Source organism: Rhinoderma darwinii, chromosome 5, assembly GCF_050947455.1.
Source record: "Rhinoderma darwinii isolate aRhiDar2 chromosome 5, aRhiDar2.hap1, whole genome shotgun sequence".
Taxonomy (NCBI): domain Eukaryota; kingdom Metazoa; phylum Chordata; class Amphibia; order Anura; family Rhinodermatidae; genus Rhinoderma; species Rhinoderma darwinii.
In genome coordinates, this window is record NC_134691.1 from 207,349,021 (window position 1) to 207,374,574 (window position 25,554).

General features: G+C 39.7%; 1 protein-coding gene across 3 annotated transcripts in view; it reads left to right on the forward strand.

Annotated features, from left to right (window-relative positions):
- TRIO (trio Rho guanine nucleotide exchange factor) overlaps positions 1-25,554 on the forward strand; it is a 539,453-nt gene that overhangs the window by 444,010 nt on the left and 69,889 nt on the right. For 2 of the 3 annotated variants that reach the window (XM_075826894.1, XM_075826893.1), the window contains exons 37-42: positions 4,299-4,585; positions 5,584-5,754; positions 10,883-10,975; positions 15,158-15,306; positions 21,748-21,810; positions 24,363-24,429. In XM_075826894.1, coding sequence (XP_075683009.1) covers positions 4,299-4,585; positions 5,584-5,754; positions 10,883-10,975; positions 15,158-15,306; positions 21,748-21,810; positions 24,363-24,429 — 830 coding nt within the window. The remainder of the gene's footprint in view (positions 1-4,298; positions 4,586-5,583; positions 5,755-10,882; positions 10,976-15,157; positions 15,307-21,747; positions 21,811-24,362; positions 24,430-25,554) is intronic. The other variant, XM_075826892.1, reaches the window with a different exon arrangement.

Genomic DNA, 25,554 nt, shown 5'->3' on the forward strand with positions numbered 1-25,554 from the left:
ATGCATTTATGAGCATTGTATGTCCAGTAATCACTTGACACCCAATCACTATCTAAGCTCCTTACAATCTTTGTCGTACTCTCTTGGCCCCTTTTAAGTATAATTTGCTTGTTTGACAGAACTATTAATTTTACTTCCTGTCATCAATTAAGACCATGAGTGAAAAAAGACATTGTTGTAAGCCATTGAGTACTAAGAATTTAAAAGCTGAAAATCATTGGGCGATCCATTATGGGGGTTTCTCATTTATGCAATTTATAACATTCAGAGAAGCTCAAGGGTGTTTTTTTTTAATTCTAAGTTATTCTTACTTTTATTTATTTTTACCTTAGTTAAACATTTACATCATTCCATATTGCAAAAAGGGTCTCTTGCTCCAGCAAACTCAATTTGACTATAGACACCAATTTATTTTAATGGTTGCCATGTAATACTATATTTCCTAATGGAACAAAAAGGGTTGTCAAGATGTCTAAATTGTGCGGAAATTTTCCTAACTAGTAAAATCGACCTACGATTGTTCTTTAAAATACTTGGGTAGTAAATTCTTTCACTCTGGTCCCTCAAAGTTATCAAGGTGCTCTGTACACTATAGGTCCTTAACACCACAGACAATAAGGCTATGTTCACACGGCTTATTTTTGGCTGTTTTTCGGGCCGAAAAATCGAAAGCAGAACGCCTCCAATGGCAAAAACGTTGTTCTGTAACGACGGGGCGTTTTTGAAAAACAGCCGCGTAAGAAAACTCCTACGAAAAAGAAGTGCATGTCCCTTCTTGAGCCGTTTTGGAGCCGTTTTTTATTGACTATAGAAAAACAGCTCCAAAAACGTCCGTAAAAAACGCACGTAAAAAGCGAGTTTGAATAAAAAAACGTCTGAAAATCAGGAACTGTTTTCCCTTGAAAACAGTTCCGTATTTTGAGACGTTTTTTGCGCAGCGTGTGAACATACCCTAACAGACACTGCTGTATGTTACTGGGAATTGCCAACGAGACACCACCCTCCCTGGCATCACATGCTCTGAAGCTATTAGCCGCAAACAGGCTTCCTGCTCTTTCCACACCTACACTCGCTTTGCACATCATACTGATCAGATTTTGTTATTGCCTGTGGTAAGGTGTTATTGCTTTCTCCACTCAGATTTCTTGAGCTTAACCCCTAATCACGCGCTGTCAATGTACAGCCCTGTGATTGCTGTTGCTGCAGTGTTGCGGCTGTCAGTTATTGGAGAAAACTCAGCTTAGGCTTCGTTCACATTTGCGTTGGGGTTCCGTTCTGACGTTTTTCTCTAGCCCCAAACTGTGAAGAAATTATAAAATTTCTCCCGCATAAAACAAGACCTCATACGGCCACGTGAATTAAAAAAATAAAAAAGTTATGGCTGCTGAGAGGCAGAGAAGAAAAAATGGAAAAATGTAGCTGGTCATTAAGGCCTTTTCAGGCATCACTATGTGCAGTCACTTACTCACATATTAACGTTACTCAAGTGTCCTGACAGTGAATAGACATCACCTCCAGCCAGGACGCGATGTCTATTCAGAATCCTGACACTTCGGTAACGTTTGTGTGAGATTACAGCACATCAAGCGTAATCTCGCGAGATTACGTTGTAAACTGTCATTTAAAACGAGATTACGTTCATTAAGAAACTCATTAGCATAAAGCTAAAATAGGTCATAACTCCGTCAACAATGATCGGCTTAAATGATAAAAGAAGAAAACTGCATTGTCTACGGAAAAAACAACGCAAAAATCATATCGCTAGCCCTACAAATAAAGTTATAGCCATTTAACTACCGAGTGCTAAAAAAGGCTAAACAGTGTCTGGTCCTGAAGGCTCAAAATAGCCCGGTCCTGAACTGGTTAAAATTACTCTGTGTCGCATAGTTGCATGAAGTTAATCATGACTGTAAACTACTAGGTAGGACTATTACATTTTTTAGGTTATCTACTTTTATTAAATAGATGGGGACTGGGGATACACTCACTTTTAAAGGATTTTTTTTCTTTTTTGTAATCAACTTTCCAGTTTTGAATTAGATTTTTGGTCTCTGATTCTGGTGATTATGTGAAGAGACAATATATAGGGCCAAAAGTATGTGGACACCTGACCATTACACCTGTATGAGCTTGACATCCCATTCCAAAACCATGGCCATTAATATGGAGTTGGGCTTTTGCAGCTATAACAGCCTCCACTCTTCTGGGTAGGCTTTCCACAAGATTTTGGAGTGTGTATTTGGGAATTTGTGCCCATTCATCTAAAAGAGCATTTGTGAGGTCAAGCACTGATGTTGGATGTGAAGGTCTAGCTCGCAATCGGCGTTCCAATTCATCCCAGTCATTTGATGGGGTTGAGGTCAGGTCTCTTTGCAGGACTCTATAGTTCCTCCACATCAAACTCGTTAAACCATGCCTTTAGGGACCTTGTTTGGGCACAGGGGCACAGTCATGCTGGAACAGAAAAGGTCCTTTCCCAAACTATTCCCACACAGTTGGAAGCTTAGAATTGTCTAAAATGTCATTGTGTGTTGTAGCATTAACGTTCCCCTTCATTGGAAGTAAGGGGCCTAGCCCAAACTCCGTTAAACCCACTCGCCCACCAAATTTTACAGTATGCACTTTGCATTCCAACGCGCAGTCCTTGTGCTGATGTCATTTCCAGAAGCAGTTTGGAACTCTGTAGTGATAGGATAGGTGATTTCTACATTCCATACGTAGCATGTGAGCATTCGTGATCTACCACTTTGTGGCTAAATTGTTGTTTCTCCTAGAAGCTTCCACTTCACAAAAAATAACAGTTGACCCAGGCAGACCTAGCAGATCAGAAATTTCACAAACTGACTTGTGTGGCAAAGGTAGCATTCTATGATAATTTCTGAACTCCATAATTAGGAAAGTGTCCATATACTTTTGGCCATATTGTGTATGTGCATGTAGTCATAGGCATAACTGGCATGTGTGAACTCGGCACTTTCATGTTTAGAAAGTGCTGTGCATCTTATTTTCTGCATGGGTCAGACTATTCATTATAAACATGAAGTGTAATGCATTTTTTGCAAAGAATACTCTTACGCGAAACTGCATGAAGGCGCTCTGTGTATAAACTGCTGCGTGGCAATGTGGCAGGTGATTACTTAAAGGGTATTCCCATCCTGGACACTTATAGCATATCTACAGGATATGCTATAAATGTCTGACATGCATATATGGGAAGCATGTCATATATGGGACCCCGTCTTACAATCGTCTGCTGTCGCTGGACCGGTGTCCACTGAGTACGAGGTGGTTGGGAGTACGGAAACAGCCGAACTTGCTGACCTATGCTGTTTTTGGAACGCCCACAGTAGTAAATGGGAATTATGGAAACAACATAGCACAGCTAGCTACGATGTGAAATCGGGGAGTACGGAAACCGCGTAGATCGCTGTGCTACACTGTTTACAGAATTCCCATTCACTTCTATGGGAGTAACAGAAGTAGCATATCTCAGAAAGCTCGTCTTCTTCCATACTTCCGGCCACCTCATAACTCATTGGATGTATACTGTGGATATGCCATAAATGCCTGAGATGCGAATACCGCTTTAAAGAAGATATAGGAGTATAGTGGTTTAGTATAAATTTATTTTTTTATAATTCCGGTTTTATTTGCACTTCAAAATTGTCCCGGCTACCAGAAGTGCAAAATGTCCAAATTCCTCTGGCAGCAAAAGGGTTTAAAGGGTTAAATATACATCTTGGCAACCAGTTTTGTTTTATTGTCCAAGTGCATCTAAAATAAAAAAATGAAGCCATTTTTCAATGGGTTTAAACCAGCAACACTTAAATTGTATGCTCAACTTTGATGAACCTAGGCATAACAGTGTATATTTGGTATATTAGTAGTCAAATAACAATTCCCCAATATGATATTACCAGCATCACATTCTTCAGCAAATAGAAGTAGGACAAAGATTACAAACTGTGTCCTGTAGTCTGCTGAAAGGTGAGACACAATAACATGTTGAATGAATACTATAAGCTCAAATAAAGTATAAAATAGGAGAAAAAGGAGTTAACAGACGTCTAAAACGAGACAGTCAGAGATGGCAAACAAGATAAAACAGTCAATAGGGTCCAAAGTACGGATAGCAGGGGGGGTTAATATATACAGTAGTTTAGTTGTTAGACAAATGAGGGGGGTTATAAATGATTTGTATAATTCAGGTTAGAAATTATTTGTATGCATTTCTTAAAAAAAATTAAAAATAAATAATTTTTGACCGGATTTGTAATTTTTTTTTTTTACCTATACAGACTCCATTTCTGTTAATGATGCCAGTCCCCCAGCTTCGTTGAATTCATTACAGCCACATATGGTTAATACACAAAGCTCACCGGGGCCCAAGCGTCCTGGTAACACATTAAGGAAATGGCTCACAAGCCCTGTACGGAGACTCAGCAGTGGAAAAGCTGATGGACATGTGAAAAAGATGGCTCATAAACATAAAAAAAGCAGAGAGGTGCGTAAAAACACGGACTGCAGCTACCAGAAGGACTCTGATGACAGTGCAGTAACACCCCAAGATGAGACCATTGAAGAGGTTCGTGAGTGATTTATGATGCAATTATTATTTTTACGTCAATGAGGCCCCATGCCCACAACCATAAAATTAGTCCGTAATTGTGAACCGTAACTACGGTCCACAATTATGGACCCATTCATTTCTATTGACCACGGACACCTTCCCGTATATTTGCGGGAAGGTGAGCACGGGCTGGAAATGCAGGTGGCTGTCCGCGGCCGGCTGTGACTGTAATCGCGGACTGTGATTACAGGCACGGCCGTGTGCATGAGGCCTAAATCAGCAGTACATACAGCAGAAAATATGAAACTTTGTAAAATTTTATTCGAGAAAATTTACATCTTCCTCATTTTCCAGCAGCCTGCTAAATGTTCAGACACCTTCTCAGTCAACCACAGTCCTATCTAATGTAATAAAGTATATAAGGTGGCAGCAGAGGGTAGACCCCATGCTTGCTTAGTGGGCCCGCTAGATGAGAGAAAATGAACAATTTACAGAAACTAGCAGGCGGAAGAAAAAAGATCCAAAATATGCAATTTAGGCACTGTTTACACTACCATCATGGCTTCTCTTTGTAACGGAAGCCATGGCGCTGTGACCCGTCATCTGGCAAATTCAAATGGTGACTGACGGACACCATTCATTTAAAATGGGGTTTCGACGAGCGTGACCTAATTTTGACTTCAAGAATAGCGCTGCATTCTGCGCTATTTTTGCCCATGAAATAATGGAAACCCCCACAGAGGCTCTTCACGGTAATATGAAAAGAGCCTTAGGCAACATTTCTGGTTGCACTACATCTGATATACTTCTACACAGAAGCTTACTATAGTCCCAATATGTACCATGTTTCTTATTTGAAGTTGTAAATAGTCCATGACAAAACCAGCAGGAAATTGTCCTGCCTCCTGGAAAACTTACCCTTCAGGTTTCTGTGTTAAAATAAAATGTTTTATCTGTATTAGATTTAGATTTTCAAGCTCAAAATTATTTACTGTTTTTGCTTTTCCAAATAGCGAGTACGAAATGAGGGGCTCAGTAGTGGCACACTATCTAAATCATCATCCTCCGGCATGCAGAGCTGTGGAGAAGAAGAAAGTGAGGAAGGGCCTGATGCAGTTCCTCTGCCACCTCCTATGGCTATTCAACAGCATAGTCTTCTTCAGTGTGATTCCCAAGATGACAAGGTATTTCACACACAAGCACGGTAGAAAAAAATGGATATGGTCCTGACATTTTTACATGTATTTCAGTGGCATGACTAGGGCCTCGTGAATTCATTGAACAGGCCCCATTTTATTGGTGTTATATCAGCTTTTGTCAGCATTGTGTTTAGAGACCGCTCTTGTATTCTGCTGACCGCACCTAAAAGGGAAAGTGCGCACAATTCAAGATTTAAAGATTTTAACCCCTTTGCTGCCGGGACAGTTTTCATACTTTCAATATACACAAATAAAACCTGAATTATAAAGTAAAAATAATTATATTATACCCCTGTACCCATGTATTTTCTAAAAGTAGATATCGAACACCTTGTAAAAATGCCACCCAGCACTTTACACTCGAGTAACGTTTTGTAAAAAATGCATAAAAAATAATTTTTGCACAAGATGTGCAGAGCTCATGCCACTTGTGCCTATGTCTTTATGCACACAACTTCCCAAAATCATTAAAACCGAAGAGAATAGACAAACGGCCCGAGAGCACATATCCTATCGACATGAAGATAAGATTGTGGATAAGGTGATAAGTGTCTCACAATCGGTGGGGGTCCCAGTGGTCAGAAAATTATCACCTATCCTGATGGTAGGTGTACATTTTTGATTTTGGGAATATATGCAAAAATGTAAGCTTTACAAAATCACTTAGGTGGATCAAGTACTTATAATTTTATATTAAAAAGTTCTATATAACAACATCACAAACAGGTAAACAATTGTATGATGTGCACAGTAAACTCCCAAATGGTGCCACTCTATATAAACAGTGACAGGATTTCGTTTGTGTAGAGCGCTTTTTTTTCTTTATCCGAATTTTGTATTTAAAATATTTTTAATTATTTTTTTACTGTGTTGAATTACTATTATGATTTGCCGGAGATAGAAGTTGGTTAACGCAAATTAAGACAACCTGCAGTGGAGACACAACAGTCAATCGAAGTTTTACACTGACAGACAATAATGCTTTGTTATACTAAGTATACCAAAGCATTATATACGTGATCAAAAGATTGCATAGGGAAGTCCCCTAGTGGGAGTAAAAAATTATTAATGTAAAAAAAAAACAGTATAAAAATAATAAAACAATTTTTCCCCCAAAAAAGTGGTTTTATTTTGTCAAAGTTGAAAAAATAAGTAAAAATACACATATATTGTATTGCTGGGAGGATCGTAATTACCCAATCAATAAAGTTAACATGTTATTTAAACCGCAAGGTAAATGCCTTAAAAAAAAATAATGCAAAAAACATTGGTGGAATTGCTTCTTTTTCCATTGCCCTCCAAAAAATTATAATATGAATTAATCCGTAAGTCCCGTTTACCCCAAAATGGTACCAATAAAATAACACATCTCGTCCCGCATAAAACATGCCGCTTATGGCTACATTTATGGGGAAATAAAGAAAAATTATGGCTCTTGGAAAGCGACGATGCAAAAACAAATCATTTTAGTTCAAAAGTGTTTTTTATTAGGTCATCTTTAATGCATATGCATTAAAACTATTACTTGCGGCCTAGGTGCATTATAAAAGCCTTAGTAGGCATACATACTTCCAGTGTTCAAGGTACTGGCTGGACTACCATCGAAGTAGAGACGAAACCTCCTCCCAGGAAGCTCTCTCATACAAACAGTCCCGTATCAAGTGCCAGAAATTGGCGTTCGATCTGAGAAGTCTATGACAAGATAACTGATGAAAAATATTTAATTCAATCATTTTGTAATTGGGGAGACCTGTAAATTGGACTCTAAAACCTCAGACAAATCTTTTTCAGAAAGGGATGTTATAAGGGTTTTCCATTTAGCTTCTACAGGTAAGACCATTAGGTCCAATTTAGAATTCAGAAGGTGGGTATATAAAGCGGAGACCATACCTTTCGGGCCTTGTTTTGAGTACACCAATCACAGTATATTTGGAAATGTTCCGCTGATCATCAATGAATTGGTGGCTGAATCCACCATCCCAACTGCTGTAAGCCTCCTTGCTTTACGCACATTAGGGGCATACTTGAAAGCTTGTCCTACGGTATCTTGAGGACTGATTCTAGCTGTTTTCAGTAACACCATTTTGGAAGTTAACAGGGCTCGTAAACCCTGGGAAGCAACTTCTCCATCCTTCTCACCTTTAGTGAGCATAAAGAGCTGGGGACCGGCCACATCTGCCAGTTTTATATTTGAGACTTTTGAGAGTAATATCATCGGAGTCCGTTTTGCTGTGAGGACCCGTAATAGAGATTAAAGCTGGGTCAATATCTGGTGCTATAAGAGTCTGTATATCTGACACTCCAATATGCGTGTCCAAGACTATGTAGTCCTCCTTAACTAAGGTCGACCTAGATGCTAATTCTGCAAATTTCCTGACTTCTGCAGAATCTTCAATTGTCCATCTTTCTGAGAAAAGCTTTGGGGGGAGGCATCTCATCTGCCAACCTCACATTAGACATTGTACTGTGAGTCACTCCACTTTCCCCTTTGTCAGAAGATGGCAGATTTTTACACTTTTTTTAAAATTCTAGTCAACTTCAGCATTCTCTGTCACCAGTTTATCAATTCTCTATCTCCTCACTAATCTAACAGGCGCTTTGCTGCTGATAACTACGGTGTGATTTGTTTTAAAAAAAACTTTTATTATTTGTAAAGTTATGAGCATTTTTCTAAATATGCTAATGTGGCTCTAATAGCCAAATAGGAGGGGACTCTTTCTTGTCACTCTGGGTGGTGTAATGTTTTCTATAGGACGCTGTCCAATCAGCTTACAGCTGATCATATAGTACACAGCTTCCATTCCTGACTGTGTATTCAACTGGCGAAATCTCCGGTTGTGTCACAGCTAGAACTGCGATCCTGGTTTCGCATGAAAGATTAGAATCTCCTCTTTTATATGACTCCAGAACACTGTTCTAGGTGGTCCACAGCTGGAGATATGGCTGTTTTGAATTGACCCCCCTTCCCTCCAGCTTTTGTTTTCACACTGTGTGAAGACGCTTCATGCTGATTGGACAGCATCAGAGGCTGGGAGGAGCTCCACCTCAGGAGAATCGCTGCTGTCACCTCCCAGTTGTCTAATAAAGGCTCATTTACATATTTAGAAAAATGCTCATTACTTTGCAAATAATAAACGTTTTTAAAATAAATCACACTGTAGTTATCAGCAGCAAAGCTCCTATTAGATTAGTTAGGAGATAGGGAATGAACGCAGATGTGAATGAAGCTTTGTGTTTAAGGGATGGCAGTATGAGACCGCCATGGTGTCAACTGACATTCTGTGGTGACCTGTGTAGCAGAGCCCGTCAGAGGCATCCAGCACTCTGAAATGTTTCCTTCCTCCTCTGAGTTGCCCACAGAAAAGGATGCTGCTGCAGAGCAAGCGTCCTCCATCTAAGGCCCTATTCACAGCACATTTTGAGCCTTCTGGTCAAGGTATATGTCGGGAGGACGGTCAACATATACCTGTGACAAAAGGCTGCAACGTATCCTGTTGTATAGGCATACACTGAGATTCTTTTCCCATACAGCCCCCTATCTATAGCAACACTTGAGTCGTAGCCATCACCAGGAGTTTAATCTGTGTTCTCCTTTGCAGGCTCTGCGCTGAAGAGTCACATGACCAGCTTAGAGCACGTGACGCACACAACAGCCCAGTCCTCCTCTGAGCGGTGTCTCAAGTTTTGTCCTCTGCCCCTTCCTCTGAATTCACATAGGCAGCAGAGGGTCAGAGCTGGTGAACTACATAAAGCTGTAATGTCAGGGCATGAAGGGAATTGTGACGCCCAGGGCTGCCCCCTCTCACTCTGGAAACTTGTACTAGCTCCATGGCATAGCGTGGCTATGTATATGGCTGGACTCCAGGGGGTGCATGGGCAGCTTTATATTTACACTGTGTGTGTGTTTGGGAGAGTGAACTGCTGCCGATCAGTTAAACCCCTCTTCCCCATGTAGACATCAACCCCTTCGACAGCTACGGAGATATACAGTACAAAGGTACTTAGAGTGTTGTACCACAGATAACTACTGCCTTTTCACTAGGTAGCGTGTGGTGCCACCCGGTAATGATGTTAATCTCTGTGCAGTGCGGGTTTAGCATTTTTTCTCACTGGATGTTAGTTGCACCTTCAAACCACTAAAGTGAAAGCACTGGGCCACAGAACACGGTTGCATGTAAAGCGTTTGCCCACTGAAGCGCCAGCGATAATGTTCCATATATGGACAGTGACGTAGAAGTTCAACAGAGGCATGTGACTGATGCATGTGACCAGTAGGCTATAATGGTATCCGTTAAAAATAAAAAAAATTACTGTATAGAATATACGTATGGAATAGTGAAGTCTACCACGCTTTTTTTTTTTTTTTTTTTTTATTATTACACTGACATAAACTGGCCAAAAGGACACTCTTTTGGCCTCTGTCTGGTAATAAAAGCCATTGGACACGTTTAATGTGTAGGCTAGGAGTTAAACGTAGAAGAAAAACGTAATGTGTACAGGGCCTCCGCTGTCTAAAATATTCTGTCCGAAATATTGCTAAATGTCTGCCTCACGCCAAACAGTTTACAGCAGGATGCGGACAAGCCACAATGCTATAGGAGGAAGGTAGGACAGCTACAAAATACTGAGAATCCACTCACACACCCTACCATTCATGAGGGGGGTGGCTGCTTACTATTATAATTACAAAAAAAGAAAAGTCTTAGCCCAGCACCTTCTAAGCACGCGACACAAAGCACTGACAACCCAGTCTCCCCTAACATCACAAGGCCTGGCTGCATCCGACAAAAATAATCCACGTGATAAACATGAGGTATTAGTTGATATTTTGGCCAAAATATTAAATCTTGCTAGGGCTGCCTAGTATTATACCGTAATTGCACAAAGATAAGCCTTCTATAAGGTGCCAATCACAGGGTGATATGTAGTACACCATACTGGCTAGCAGCCTATTGGTTACACCCATGCTATTAGATTATTTTTATACAGCCTGACCAAAAATATCTGATGGGCAATTTTTAAACATTTGTTTTATCTTTTGTGAGATTTGTCACAGCCAATTTGTTTACTACCTAGGAAACAGTTGAAAGGTTTTTTCTATTTTTTCCTTTAGACATCTAGATTGTTGGCACGTCCATCTAGTTCTGAAACTCCAAGTGCCGCTGAACTTGTCAGTGCTATAGAAGAACTTGTTAAAAGCAAAATGGTAAGTAAATTTTTTTTTGTTGATAAATTCATTAAAAAATGTTATGCATACATTATTGCAGGAAAGAAACGAAAATGTTATTTCGATAATTATGATGTAAAACTGATTCTTTACAATGTAATGTAAAACTTATTTTATAAAGATCACACCATTAGCAATAGGTGGGATCCCCTCCCCCGCCCTGCAGAGGGACCTCTGCACATGTCACAGAAGATGCCAGGAACACTCTCCCATAGAAGTAAATGAGTCGTTTTGTAGGGTTTCTGTAAAGCCAAATGTGGCTGTTGTAAAGCAAATCTCTGAAACGGTTATGTTCATAATCATGTAAGGATAAGAGAATAATCTTAAAATCTATGTTTTATTGTTGGCCACTGAGAATCACAATAGACTGACACTTCTGTTCTCCCATTATCATCACACAGGATTACAATGAAAGCTAACATCTATATATAGATAAAAAAGGATCCACCATTAATTTTAGATGGACACCATTCCCATCCTATCCCTACCTGCACAGTGACCTCTGCACAGGTCACAGAACATGCCTAGAACACTCTCCCATAGAAGTCAATGGGTCCCGCTGTTCACAGATTCCTATGGTCCATGTGGCTGCTGTAAAGCATATCTCTGAATGTTGATAACTGCAGCTTAGGCAATATAGCTGCCTCCATAATCACGTACAGAAAATAGAATGAAAACATCTACAATGAAAAAAAAAAAGATTAGAAAAAAATAATCATGTTTTACGATCTTGTTTTATTTGTGAAAAAAAATTAATAAATAGGCGATACAATCCCTTTAAAGAGGACCTGTCACTAGGTCATATAAGTTGAACTGGTTTACTGACCTGAATAGCACTGGTTTTTTTTTCCTGCGTCCCCCGTTCCAGAGACATGGCCCACTGTTGTCAGCTCCCTCTATGCAAATTTTTGGTAAGTTAGCCAATGGGACGTGAACTCCCTTCAAGTTGCCTCGACAGATTGGTCAGCATGAGTGTCAGGGAAGCTAGCTCCACCTCGTTGGCTAACTACAGCAGGTTAGCATATTGAGAGCCAACAAAACAATGGCCATATCTCTGTAACGAGAGGGGGGTCCAGGAAAAAAAGAAAAAACGCTCTGGAATCGGGGAAACAGCGCTATTCAGGTCAGTTCAACTTATATGACCTAGTGTAGTGACCTCTGTAAAAATGTGCACATTTCCTATTGCTTCAGAAGTTAGGAATTCAGATTTAACGTGGTTTTTCCAGAATAGACATTTATCACCTAGCCACAGGAAAGGTCATAAGTGTCTGATTGATGGGGGCCCCACCGATCACTAGACTGCAAGACTTCAGTGAGGAGAACATCGAATGGAGCGGTGGACGAGCACGTTGCCACTTTGGCATTGAATGGAGCAGCAATGCGCATGCTTATCCTCCAATTCATTCAAGTTCCTCCTCACTGCAAGGCGGGGGCAGTGAGAAGGAATGGGGGCCTTGGGACCTCTGTTCTAGTGATCGTGGGGGTCCCAGTGGTGGGGCCTCCAGCGATCAGACACTCATTACCGGTGTCGTGTATATGTGATAAACGTCTATTCTCGGAATACCCGTTTAAAGCCTTAGGCCTTGTTCGCACCTAGCATATTTTTTGTATTCTTTTGTGTTCTTTTTATCTGCAGCAATTTTAGTGCCACCGTTGCAGTTTCTAGGACTGTATCTTTTGCACAATATGAGATTACGTGTTTTGAGCTAGGTGTGAATCTTAATCATAGGCATAGAAATGTCAGACATGTGAATATCCTTAACCCCTTAATGATCGCCCATATGCCTTTTAACGGTAATCAATAAGGGTATCCCACCCATCTAACCCCTTAGATGCCACTTAGTGATTGCGGCTTCTAAATGGTTTTAGAGGGAGAGACTCCCTCTCTCACCCCATGGCCACACCCGATACGCGCCGATGGTTTTAATGACAGCCCGACAAAGGCCCCCCAGATCTGTCAAAGGCAGGGCCTAATAGAATGCCTGCCAGTTTGCAGTACAGCCATGCAAGATAAACACAAAGTTGGTTTCATTAAAAAAAACTTAAATATTTTATTACCGTTAAGAAAAATGACAAGAAGAGAAAACACGCACAGAATAAAAAACACACAAAGTGGTGGATCCCCTTGATATAATAGAATAAGCGCATATGTGCAGAACAATGTCTACAGAGAGCACATAAGAGCGTACACTAAATGCCATAAATACGCAGTGTATAAGATATCATAAGCACCCCCAGTATGAGAAGTAACCTAGTGTAGTCATAGTAAGACGGAGGTACCCAGGCTAAGAATGAAATCCAGAGAAGGGAGAGCAGATACCAGGGAGTCCACCACGCCCGATGTGTGTTTTCCACTGAATACTTTGTCCCCCAGACGAAGCATTCATTGTGAAACGCTCCTCAAGCACGGTCAACTTCCTGTTATCTGCTCTCCCTTCTCTGTCTTTCATTCTTAGCCTGGGTACTTAGCCTCCTCCTTGGTAGATAACTTTTTTCCCCATACTTAAAAAATTATTAATCAGTAAATGAAAATGATAAAAAGCAAAATGGTAAAAAAAACAAGCCCCCATTTTGCTAAATGTGCACACCTCTCTGAACCAGACGCACAAATTTTAGACATTCTGTATGACACTTGTGTTTTGCAAGTGTGTCAGGTGATCAGGTATTAATACATTCTAATCAAACAGTGTACGTTATGGCAAAGATAAAATTATCATCCATTTTCAGAGGCTGCGTCTAAAGCTAAGGGAGGGAAATACCAGGACCAAGCCCTTCAGATGCCTGAACGCCCACATCAAAATTTAATTTCCCTTTGGAACGGAACATTCAAAGGCTGAATTTTTGTTTTGTTTTATACTTTTGCTATAATATTTTTTTTTCTGCACATATGGGGCTTCAAAATGGTGCCAAACCAGAACCAGTAACTTTAAATAGGGGAAAATGGACAAAAATAAGACAAAAATACAAATTAGTTTTTTTCCCCATATTTAAAAAAAAATAATTACTTCAACTCAAAAAAATTATAGCATAATATAAACCTTTCACTCTTCAGTGTATAGCAATACCAAATATGTATACATTGCCCAACATACATAGTTGCTATAACACCTGAAAACAAAGGCCCCTGTATTATTTCTAGCTAGTGCCCCAGCTTTACCTGATATATAGAATCTGCAAACGGGAGCAAAGTACAAAAAAACTATTTTAGGTGGCTAAGAACAGATCGGGCTGGGCTAGAAAGACAGATAATAGTGACATTTATTTATTTATGTGGATTTGGGGTATCGTATTTAGCATGATGTTGATGCATAATGACATGGGTGCATGACGCCCAAGTAACGTGCGCTTATGTCATAGAGGGGTGCTCCTGATGATATGGGGTGTAGAAGAAAGGGATTTTTTTTTATTATTATTGTGCTAGTGTCTATTATTATTATTATTATTATTATTATTATTATTATATGCCTTGGCTGCATGGGGCTTAGGCACCTAGGACACAAATCTACAGATTAGCGGCGGAAAGGTATTAAAACTAAAATAGAGTTTTTGTTCTCTGCGATATAGCGACATCATAAGCTACACATTGTACGCACAAACATAGCATTCTTATGTATGGGAGATTAGTTTTTGGGTTAAATTTTATTCATTTAACAAACTACCTTAAAATAGAGCATGAAAAAAATGAGGAAAAATTAAAAAAACAATTCAGGTTTCTGGCCATTTTTCCCTAGAAAATGTTTTAAAACATTTCAAAATTAATTGATAGTCACTCCAATTTTAAATAATAAGAAAGCCCTATGTTTTCGCAAAAAGAGAAACAAAACATTTTGGAGTAGACCAAGAAACAAAACGTAATGTCACCTTTTAAATTGAAGCATTGCAGAAGGTGACATTTTGCTCTCGGCATGAAGTCCCAAAACATCCCTGGTCATGAAAGGGTTAAGTAAGTTAACCCTCATGATTGTTTTTTCTTTTTTTGGCTATATACTTTGTGTCGCGTTTTGATGCAGTAATGCCTTGGCAACTTTGTAAATGCATTACATTTGCTTATCATGAGTTACTGCCTTTAATATTTTCTAAAGCTGTATTCACATTTTCAGCTCTGAATATATATTTCTTAAAATATTTGTATACCTATGACCTAATTTTGGGGTTTTGCAGGCTTTGGAAGACCGGCCAAGTTTTCTTCAAGTAGACCTTGGTGACAGCAGTAGTCCCTCTTTTAATCCTTCAGATACATCTCTACTGTCTTCAGCATCCCCAATTGAGGAGATGGAAGAAAAGAAGTCCAGCTCCTTAAAGAGACGACAGTAAGGAAAATAATATTGATATATATTTTATGTCATTTAGAATTACCCTTTTGTTATCTCCTAGAAAATCTTTGCTCCAACTTTGAAAATATTTTTAGAATTTTGATAAAATTATTCAAAGTGCCCATTTTAAGTTTGTTATTAGGCACAGAAAACATCACCTCAAGCTATAGTGATGGGAACTCTTTAGTAGGATCTATTAACACCCCCTATTTTATAAGTGGCTCTTGTATTTATACTGTAACAGATCACTGGAATAGTGTAGGGTGCAGTCATTGGTAACATATGCTTTGCCATCCCAGGTAACACACCCAAGATATGGTGTCAAGTGTAAAGCATCTTTGCTCCCATCAAGACGCAATTATATCCTATTGCAAGTTAGACAGGTGTAGGCTAGAACTTTAGTGAATGTTGGCAACTCTCCCTACTATGCCTATACACCACTGGTTCAATAACTGACCGCCAGAATGTACCTGACTGTGTTGTGGCTAATTCACGGTATTAAATACATGGGTCAGACCCTGACTTCTACAGGCCTTTAGTCTGGAAGGGCTAAAAGGGAAATGTTCTTTACCCCCCAAAAAAATCCATTACTTCCACATGCACCAGGCATATCAGATGCACTATGGCTTTCTATATTGGTTTACCCTGATTCCTCAATTTTGCCTCTGATTAGGAAATGTAGTCCTATAAACATCATCTGTCCCCTACAATGGTGCTTGAAAGTTTGTTGAACCCTTCAGAATTTTCTATATTTCTGCATAAATATCACTTAAAACTACATCAGAAGTCCTAAAAGTTAGTAAAGAGAACCAAAATAAACAAACGAGTCAAAAATATTAGACTCGGTCATTTATTTATTGAGGAAAATAATCCAATATCACATATCTTGTGAGTGGCAAAAGTTTGTGAACCTTTAGGGCTTGTCCACACGTTGCGGAATTGCTGCTTTTTTGCTGTCCGGAATTGCGGACGGAAAAAGCACAGCAGAATACAGTAGCAGTAAGGTGGATGGGATTGAACAAATCTCATCCACACGCTGTGTAAATACTGAGCGGAAAAAACGCTCTGAAATTGACCTGCAGTGCGGAAATGTATTCCGCATCATGTCAATTGTATTTGTGTAAACGCTGCTTATTTGTTGTTGCGGTAATTCCCCATTGAATTCAATGGAGAGCTAAATCCTGCAACAAATAGCAGTTAGTGCGTTTTTTGCGGTGGGTTCGCAGCGATCCTGCCGCAATAAAACGCAACTCAGAATATAAAAGCCTGAGACTTACACAGAAGTCTGTGTTCCTTCCTCCAGCGCGGCCTCCTGGGATGACGTTTGATCCCATGTGACCGATGCAGTCAATCAGAGGCAGTAGCAGCGATCTCATGGGATGAAACGGCATCCCAGTAGGCCAGCCTGGGTGGCATCAAAAGGCCGGCCTCCTGGGATGACACTTCATCCCCGGTGATCGCAGCTGCAGAGGTCTCCTGGGTGCTGCAGTTTTGCGCTGCGGACATTCCGGGCGAAAAACTGCACGGTTTGGTGCGCTTTTTCGTCCAGAATTCCCTGCCGCGCAAAGGGCGGATAGGCTGCGTGTTATTACGCGGCGTATCCCCCCTGCGTGAACTCAGCCTTTGGATTAGCAGATAATTTCAAGGTGAAATTAGTCAGGTGTTTGTCATCCCATTGATTGTAATCAAGTGTGAGTGGACGACCTGATGTATTTAACCCCTTCGCGCACCCAGACGTGCTATTACGTCCGGGTGTGTGTGGGGGATGTTTGGAGCGCACTCATGAGCTGAGCGTGCTCCATATGTTGCGGGTGTCGGCTGTATTTTACAGTGGACACCCGGGACTAACAGCCGGGAGCAGCGATCACTGTTAAACCCCTCATTTGTTGGGTCAATTGCGACCGCAGCATCTGAGGCGTTGAAAAGAGGGGGCAGCCCCCTCCGACAGCTCATTGCCCCCCGCAGTGAGATCGGGGGTTGACTACGGTTGTTATGGCAGCCCAGGGCTGCCATCACTCTGCTTCGAATAAGCCCTTTCTGTAAAAAATGACGATATACTGCAATGCGGTAGTATTTCAGTATATTGTAACAGTGATCTAAAGATCACTGCTTCAAGTGCCCTGGGAGGGGCTAATAAAGTGTGTAAAAAAAAAAAGTGAAAAAAGTTTCCCATTTCCCCCCTAAAGTAATGTAAAAAATAAAAAAAGTTAACAAAATTGGTATCACTGCATCCGTAAAAGTCTGAACTATTACAATACAGCGTTATTTAATGCGCACGGTGAACGCCATAAAAAATTTAAACCTCCAAAATCGCTGTTTTTTGGTCAACTTAGCTCTCAAAAAAAATGTAACAAAATTTTATCAAAAAGATCTACGTACCAAAAAATGGTACTGATAAAAACTACAGCTCGTCCCGCAAAAAATAAGCCCTCACCTCTCAATCGGTGAAAAAATAGTTATGGCTCTCAGAATGTGGCGACACAACAAATATATATATATTTTTTTTAACAGTTTATTATCAATAAAAGAAGTAAAATATAAAAAAAATTATATAAATTTGGTATCACTGTAATCGTATTGAGCCATAGAATAAAGATAAGTTGTCATTTTTACCGCACTGAGAAAGCCGTAAAAACAAAACCCAAAAAACTTTTGAGGAATTGCAGTATTTTCCAACTTCAGCCCGCAATGAATTTTTTCTCAGTTTATCAGTACATTGTATTGGACTATAAATGGTACCAAAAGAAACTACAACTCCTCCTGCAAAAAATAAGCCCTCACACCGCTCTATTGACTGAAAAATAAAAGTTATGTCTCCTGGAATGCGGGGAGTGAAAAACAAAAATCAAAAATCAAAAAATGGCTTCGTCCCGAAGGGATTAAAGAACAGGGATCTATCAATGTCTGATCTTCACAACACATGTATGTGGAAGTGTATCATGGCACGAACAGAGGAGATTTCTGAGGAAGAATTGTTGATGCTCATCAGGCTGAAAAAGTTTACAAAACCTCAGTCAGACAGATTGTGTACAAATGGAAGAAATTCAAGACCATTGTTATCTTCCCAGGGGTAGTCGACCAACAAAGATCACGCCAAGAGCAAGGCGTATAATAGTCCGCAAGGTCACAAAGGAACCCAAGGTAACCTCATTAATGAAACGATGTATTCTGAATTATACCAGCAAATTCTAAAGCAAAATGTCAGGACATCTGTCCGTGAGCTCAATCTCAAGAGAACGTGGGTCATGCAGCAAGACAACGACCCTAAGCACACAAGTCGTTCTACCACTGACTGGTTAAAGAAGAATAAAGTTAACGTTTTGGAATGGTCAAGTCAAGGTCCTGAACAGAATTGTTGTGGTAGGACCTGAAGCAAGCAGTTCATGGGAGGAAACCCACCAACATAACAGAGTTGTAGCGGTTTTGTACAGAGGAATGAGCTAAAATTCCTCCAATGCGACGTCCAGAACTAATGAACAATTACCGGGATTTAGATGCAGTTATTTCCTCACAATGGGGTCTCACCAGATACTGAAAGCAAAGGTTCACATACTTTTTCCACTCACAGATATGTGATATTTGATCATTTTCCTCAATAAATAAATGACCAAGTCTAATATTTTTGAGTCATGTGCTTGATCTAGTTCTCTTTATCTACGTTTAGGCATGATGTGAAAGTCTGATGTCGTTTTAGGTCCGATATATGCAGAAAAGAAGTAAATTCTGAGGGGTTTACAAACTTTCAAGCACCGCTGTGTATAGATGTTTTCTTTTTTTTTCTGTCAATACTCTTTAGTAGCCTGCAGTCCTGGCCAAAAGTTTTGAGACGGAGCCAAATTTTGGTTTTCACAAAGTTTGCTGCTTCAGTGTTTTTAGATCTTTTAGGCCTTATTTACACGAGCGTATTTCACGTCCGTGATACGCGCGTGAAAATCACACGCGTCGCACGGACCTATAAGTCAATGGGGCCATTCAGACATTCTGTGTTTTTCACGCAGCGTGTGTCCACTGCGTGAAACTCACGACATGTCCTATACTTTAGCGTTTTTTGCGCATCACGCACCCATTGAATTCAATGGGTGCGTGAAAATCACGCGCAGCACATGGACGCACTTCCGTGGGCTTGCGCCTGTTTCGCGCAACAGTAGATCAAGAAATGAAGGGAAAAATAAAACCACCGCATTCATTTATTTTTCTAAATCTCAAAACCGCGTGTCATAAGGATGGCATATGCACGAAAATCACGCAGCCACGCACCAAACACTGATGACACACGGAACTGCAACACGCAAAAAACGCTGCATTTTTGCGCACGCAAAACGCACACGTTTGTGTGAATTTCGCCTTAGTCTGATGTTTCTATGGTATACCGATGTACAATTCTAAGCGTTTCATAAGTTTACAAATACATCAAGTTTATTCAAGGACTCAATATTTACAGTATTGACTTTTCTTTTTCAAGACTAATGCAATTCGCCCTGTCATGATGGATATCCGCTTCTGCGCTAAATCCTGACTGATGGCAACCAATTCTTTCCTAATCAGTGCTTGGACTTTATCATAATTTCTGTGTTTTTGTTTGTCCACCCGCTTTTTGAGGATTTACCACAGTTCCAACAAGTCCAACCTATAATCCTACCATGTTAATCCAGAGGAAGGCAAAACCCCCATGTGGTGGATGCCTATTGCCTCATTAGGTGAAAGATTCCTCCCCAACTCCAAATATGGCAATCAGAATAAATCCCTAGATCAACGTCCCATCTCCAGAATCTAGTACTCATAACCAGTAATATTATATTTTTCAAGAAAGGCATCAAGGACCTTCTTGAACTTGTTTAAGGATACAGCCATCCTGTTCCATAGAGTTCCATAGTCTCACTGCTCTCACAGTAAAGAATCCCCGTCTGTGATGATGGTGAAACCTTTTCTCCTCCAGACGTAGGGGATGCCCCTTTGTACTTGTTACAGGTCTAGGTGTAAAGAGATGATTAGAAAGATCTCTGTACTGTCCAATTATATATTTGTACACAGTAATTAGATTGCCCCTAAACTGTCTTTTTTCTATACTGAATTGCCCCAAGTTTGATAACCTTTCTTGGTACTGCAATCCGCCCATTCCCCCAATTACCTTGTTCACAAGACTTTGGTCGCAAACTTTGTGAAAAGTTAAAATTTGTGTCAGTGTCAAAACCTTTGGCCAGGACTGTAGAATAAGGCTGAGTTCACACAGAGTTTTTGCAGGCAGAAAGTTCTGCCTCAAAATTCCGTTTGGAATTTTGAAGCAGGTTTTCATCTGCCTGCACGCCGTTTGCCACGTTTTTTGCTGCGTTTTTCGCTCACGCCCATTGAGTGCCACGTGCAAAAACGCAGTGAAATACGCTTTCTCTGCCTCCCATTGATGTCAATGGGAGGTCAGAGGCGTACACGGCCGAAGATAGGGCATGTCGCTTCTTTTTACCGCAAGCGTTTTTTTATCGCGAGCGGTAAAAAACCGCTTCCGCCTCCCATTTAAATCAATGGGAGCCATTCTCGGACGTTTTTTGGCGCGTTTTCCGCGTCAAAAAACTGTGTAAAAAAAAACTGTGTGAACAGGGCCTAAAGTTAAGTGGGAAACAGTTGTAGAAAACTTCTCCAAAGGTGACGGGGAAGATATTTTGATGGGCCATAAAAAGGTCTACTTTAGATATCCCTAAAGGGCCACACAGTTTTAAATCATCCATCAGGCATACTTGAACAGCTAGAGTGGCCAAATATTGCCCAGCTTGGAAAGACATTTGCTCAAAGTAAAACCTGGTTCATTCTATCATCTTATATGGAAGAAATTCTTTCTTCTCAGAGCAGTCAAAAGAAAATGTAAATTTGAGGAAGACTCAACCTATGCAGTTGTTTCACTTTGATACACCGTGTTCCAAATTATTATGCAAATATCCAATGTTTTCATACCTTGTCCAAGGTATTGAACTATTTCACGCTTTTCGGCAGCAGAGAGACCCTTTTTCTTTCCCATATTGCTTGAAACCTGTGGCCTGCTTAATAATGTGGAACGTCCTTCTTAAGTAGTTTTCCTTTGATTGGGCACACCTGGCAAACTAACTATCACAGGTGTCTGAGATTGATTACAATGATCCAAAGAGCCCTAAGACGCAATACCATCCATGAGTTTCATTGAAAAACTAATAATTAAATGTTTGATACTTAAATCCAATGTGCATAATAATTTGGAACACGGTGTATGTGCTACTGAAAGACCTCATAAAAAGGCTAAGCGTTCTCTTATTAAGACACGGAAGTCCCCTACAGTCTTCATACCTAATCAGCTTGTGTTACCCTTTTAATAATGTAGGTAAATCAAATGGAAAAGCAGATGTAAGAACCGCGTGCATTGTCTTCTTTAACTTGAATCTGTTTTCCTACTTAGAAGATATTTTGTATCCACAGAAGGCATAGTGAGTTGAAAACTTTAGACAAGGACAAAGAATGGCAGTTTTCAAAAAAACAAAAGTAAGAACTTCAGTGCAGTTCTCCATGTCAAGTCTTAAAGGGTGTTCCAGTTTTAGCAGATAATACAAGTTATGCGATTTTCCCATTATATTTTCTGTATCAATTCCTCACTGTTCATGGTTGTCCCTAGACCAGTAGAGATCACATGTATTAATCTCTCTAATGCTGCTGTCTTCTGTATCTTCAGTTCAATTAGTAATATAGGTTAGAGTAGCAATTAGCTTAAAGGGAACCTGTCACCAGCATTTCACCTATTAAACCAGCACCACCTGGTGGTAGTGGGTGAAAAGTCCTTTCTATATAACCTATAATTGTCTTCGTAGTCAGCCCTGTAGCTTTAGTATTCAGTTTTTTAGTGTCCCCGTATGCTAATGAGCATAAGAGTCATATCTTCATTCCTCAAGTCTTTCCGAGTTTACCCCGCCTCCTTACTTTTGATTGACAGCTCCTCGCCTTCCCCCCCATCACACAAAATTCCGCGCTTGTGCATTTATGTCCTCTTCTGGTGTGTGCGCACAAAGGGACACCGGATTATTACGATAAAGGGCGCAGAATGTTTGCAGACCGTTATTTACAGTCGGAGGAGGAGTTTAGGAGAGGGGATAACGGCAATGAATTTTCGATAGCAGCGACCAGTGAGGGATAAGTAAAGTTCAATAGGTGAAATGCTGGTGACAGGTTCCCTTTAATGGGGTTTTCCCACATAATACATTTATCTCCCATCCACAGAATAGGCAATAAATTTATCATCACTGCGGATCCCACCACTGAGACATCCACCATCACTACAACAGGGGTCTTAAATACTTTGTTCCTCCTCACCTTTGGTTAGGTCATAAATGTATTCGGCCATGCTCACACAGCGGTTTTATGTTTTTTTTGTGGAAAAAATTCCAATGTCGATTTTGCCAAGATTCCACAGCAAAAATGTGAGGCTGACCTTTGAATTTGTGCCGCAGTTTTTCAGTAAAAACTGACGCAATTCTGCATGTAGATGAGCTCCATTCAATATTGGGCTGTGTATGTACCAAAAAATAAAATCTACACCAGCTATGTGCTGGCATAGAGTTCCGCTATAAATTGTGCTAATTTCTGGCGTAAAGGGGTATCATAATCACTTTTTTTTAATTAATTTTTTTTATTGAAAAGTGCTGAGAGTGGCAAACTATAGAAAGAAGACGCACATTTTTTGGGCAAAACAGACATCAGACAAAAATGTAAACTTTTTCCCCACCAGAAAACTGGCGCAAATCACATGCTTAATTTAACCCTATGTGTGCACTATGTTCATCAGCAGCACAAATCTGTCTGCAACAATGTAAAGGCGCCTTCACACTTGCGTTCGAAAATACAAATACAATTACAGATGCGGAATATGAATGTATTTTTTACAATTTGTTCCATAAAACAATCTGCGTGTAAAAGAAAAACGGAAATGTGAATAAATCCATTTTAATGTATTGGCACCGTTTTTTCAATAAATAAATTTAATTAATATGGATCTAGAAGTATAAAGAAGGCTTAAAGCTGTATTTACATCTACGTTGGAGGCTCTGTTAGATTGTCAAAAATACAGGAAATACTAGCACTACATCCTGTGCTTTTTTTCAGTTAAAATAACCAAACCCATTACAGAAATCTGACATGCCCATAAATTAATGGAATACGTTGGTCGCCGTTGACGTCCATCATGTGACGGAAACGGCACCACCGATGTCTTAGTTTCAACAGAAAAAAGTATCGAGGCACTCGCCAAATTAAGCAAAAACGTATTTTATTCAACGATCATGGTCTGTTATATGTGGAACAAGTTTATGGCTATACGGTATTGATTCCGTCAAAACGACGGAACCCTCGCACAATGGTGACAAACGGAAACCATTTTCATCGGATCCATCACCATTGAAATCAATGGTGATGCAAACGGAAACCTATGGTTTCCGTTTTGTTTCAGTTAGGATTCTGTTCATGGGTTTTCCTGATGGAAAGCTCTCTCAGAACCCATGAACAGAGTCCCGACGCAGTTGTGAACGAAGCCTAATATATAAAATACATTTACTGGCAGAAAATGCACATCAAATAGCGTCACTAGATACAAAATACACAAATACATAACACTTAAATATTTATGCTAAAATTACAATATTTATACTAGAAAGGCACTAAGATCATTCTGATCGTTAAAACCGAGCGGCCCTTGTGCCTCTCTTTTCAAGATTATCTCAGTCTCTCTCAATAACAAAAAGTTATGTTTTACCTGGACAATTCCTGCAAACTATGTGCATTGTGTTTTAGTTTCTCTGTTCCTATGACGGAACAGAAAAATGGAAATTGCGATGCAGATGTGAAGAGAACCTTAAGTGTAGTTATCAGCTATTACTCTTGAGTCTAGGCTGTTAAACTCACAGATTATGGAGGCTGATTGTGTCAAATCCTCACTTCATTATTATTCGGCAGACAGCTGTTATAAAAAATAACTTTTTTACTTGTTATAATTTGTATGCTTTTGTGTCTTCCTGGATGTTGTTCAAAACAATTCTTTCTTTTTCCAGTTATGTGTTGCAGGAATTAGTTGATACAGAGCGGGATTACGTGAGGGACCTCGGTTATGTGGTTGAGGTAATTTAAAAACAAATTTCTACATTTCATATTGTAGAGGTGTGTGTGATATGTAAGTGTGTGTGTGTGTGTGTGTATATATATATATATATATATATATATATATTTATTGTATATGTGTGTGTATGTATATATATTTATTGTATGTGTGTGTGTGTATGTATATATATTTATTGTGTGTGTGTGTGTGTATGTATATATATTTATTGTATATGTGTGTGTGTATGTATATATATTTATTGTATGTGTGTGTGTGTATGTATATATATTTATTGTGTGTGTGTGTGTGTATGTATATATATTTATTGTATATGTGTGTGTGTATGTATATATATTTATTGTATATGTGTGTGTATGTATATATATTTATTGTATATGTGTGTGTATGTATATATATTTATTGTATATGTGTGTGTATGTATATATATTTATTGTATATGTGTGTGTATATAGTCGCTTGTGAATTTCAGAGAGCGTTAATTCGGAGAGTAATTTTAATTTTTGTACATTTCTATTGTCCTATCCCAAAATGTATTTGACCGAAACAGAAGGAATCATTTTATTGATGATGAGAGGGTATGGCCTCTCAATGCCACTTATCCTATCCGTGATCCAATTTCATTGTCAACTGTTAAAAGAACTGTTCATCGTTTCTAAATAACCGGTTCAATTAAAGACGCACCAAGATCCGGAAGACCCAAACATGCTAGTAATGATGAAAAAGCTTTAGATGTTCTGCTCACTGTACATGATAATCCTCATACATCGGTCTCCAGTGGAGCACAAGTGACTACCGAAATGTGTACACATGAAATCATGTTGCAATCGTAGACAAGGTCCATTTTGTATCGCCGAGGCCGATTTTAGTAATACGTACTTTAAAGTCACCTTGATGTGACATTCCCAAGCACACACACACACACACACGCACACGCGCCCACACACATTTAGGATTTTACCCGCGTGGTACATTTTTGGTAATGCGAACACCGGCGATAGCCGATACTGAAGATGATAACTTTAACGTTAAATATCTGCAGCATCGTTTTTGTATTGAAAAGAGCTTTCAAATGAGCCCCCACTCGACCCCCCGTGCCATAAAGGCGGGATTCACACGACAGGGTT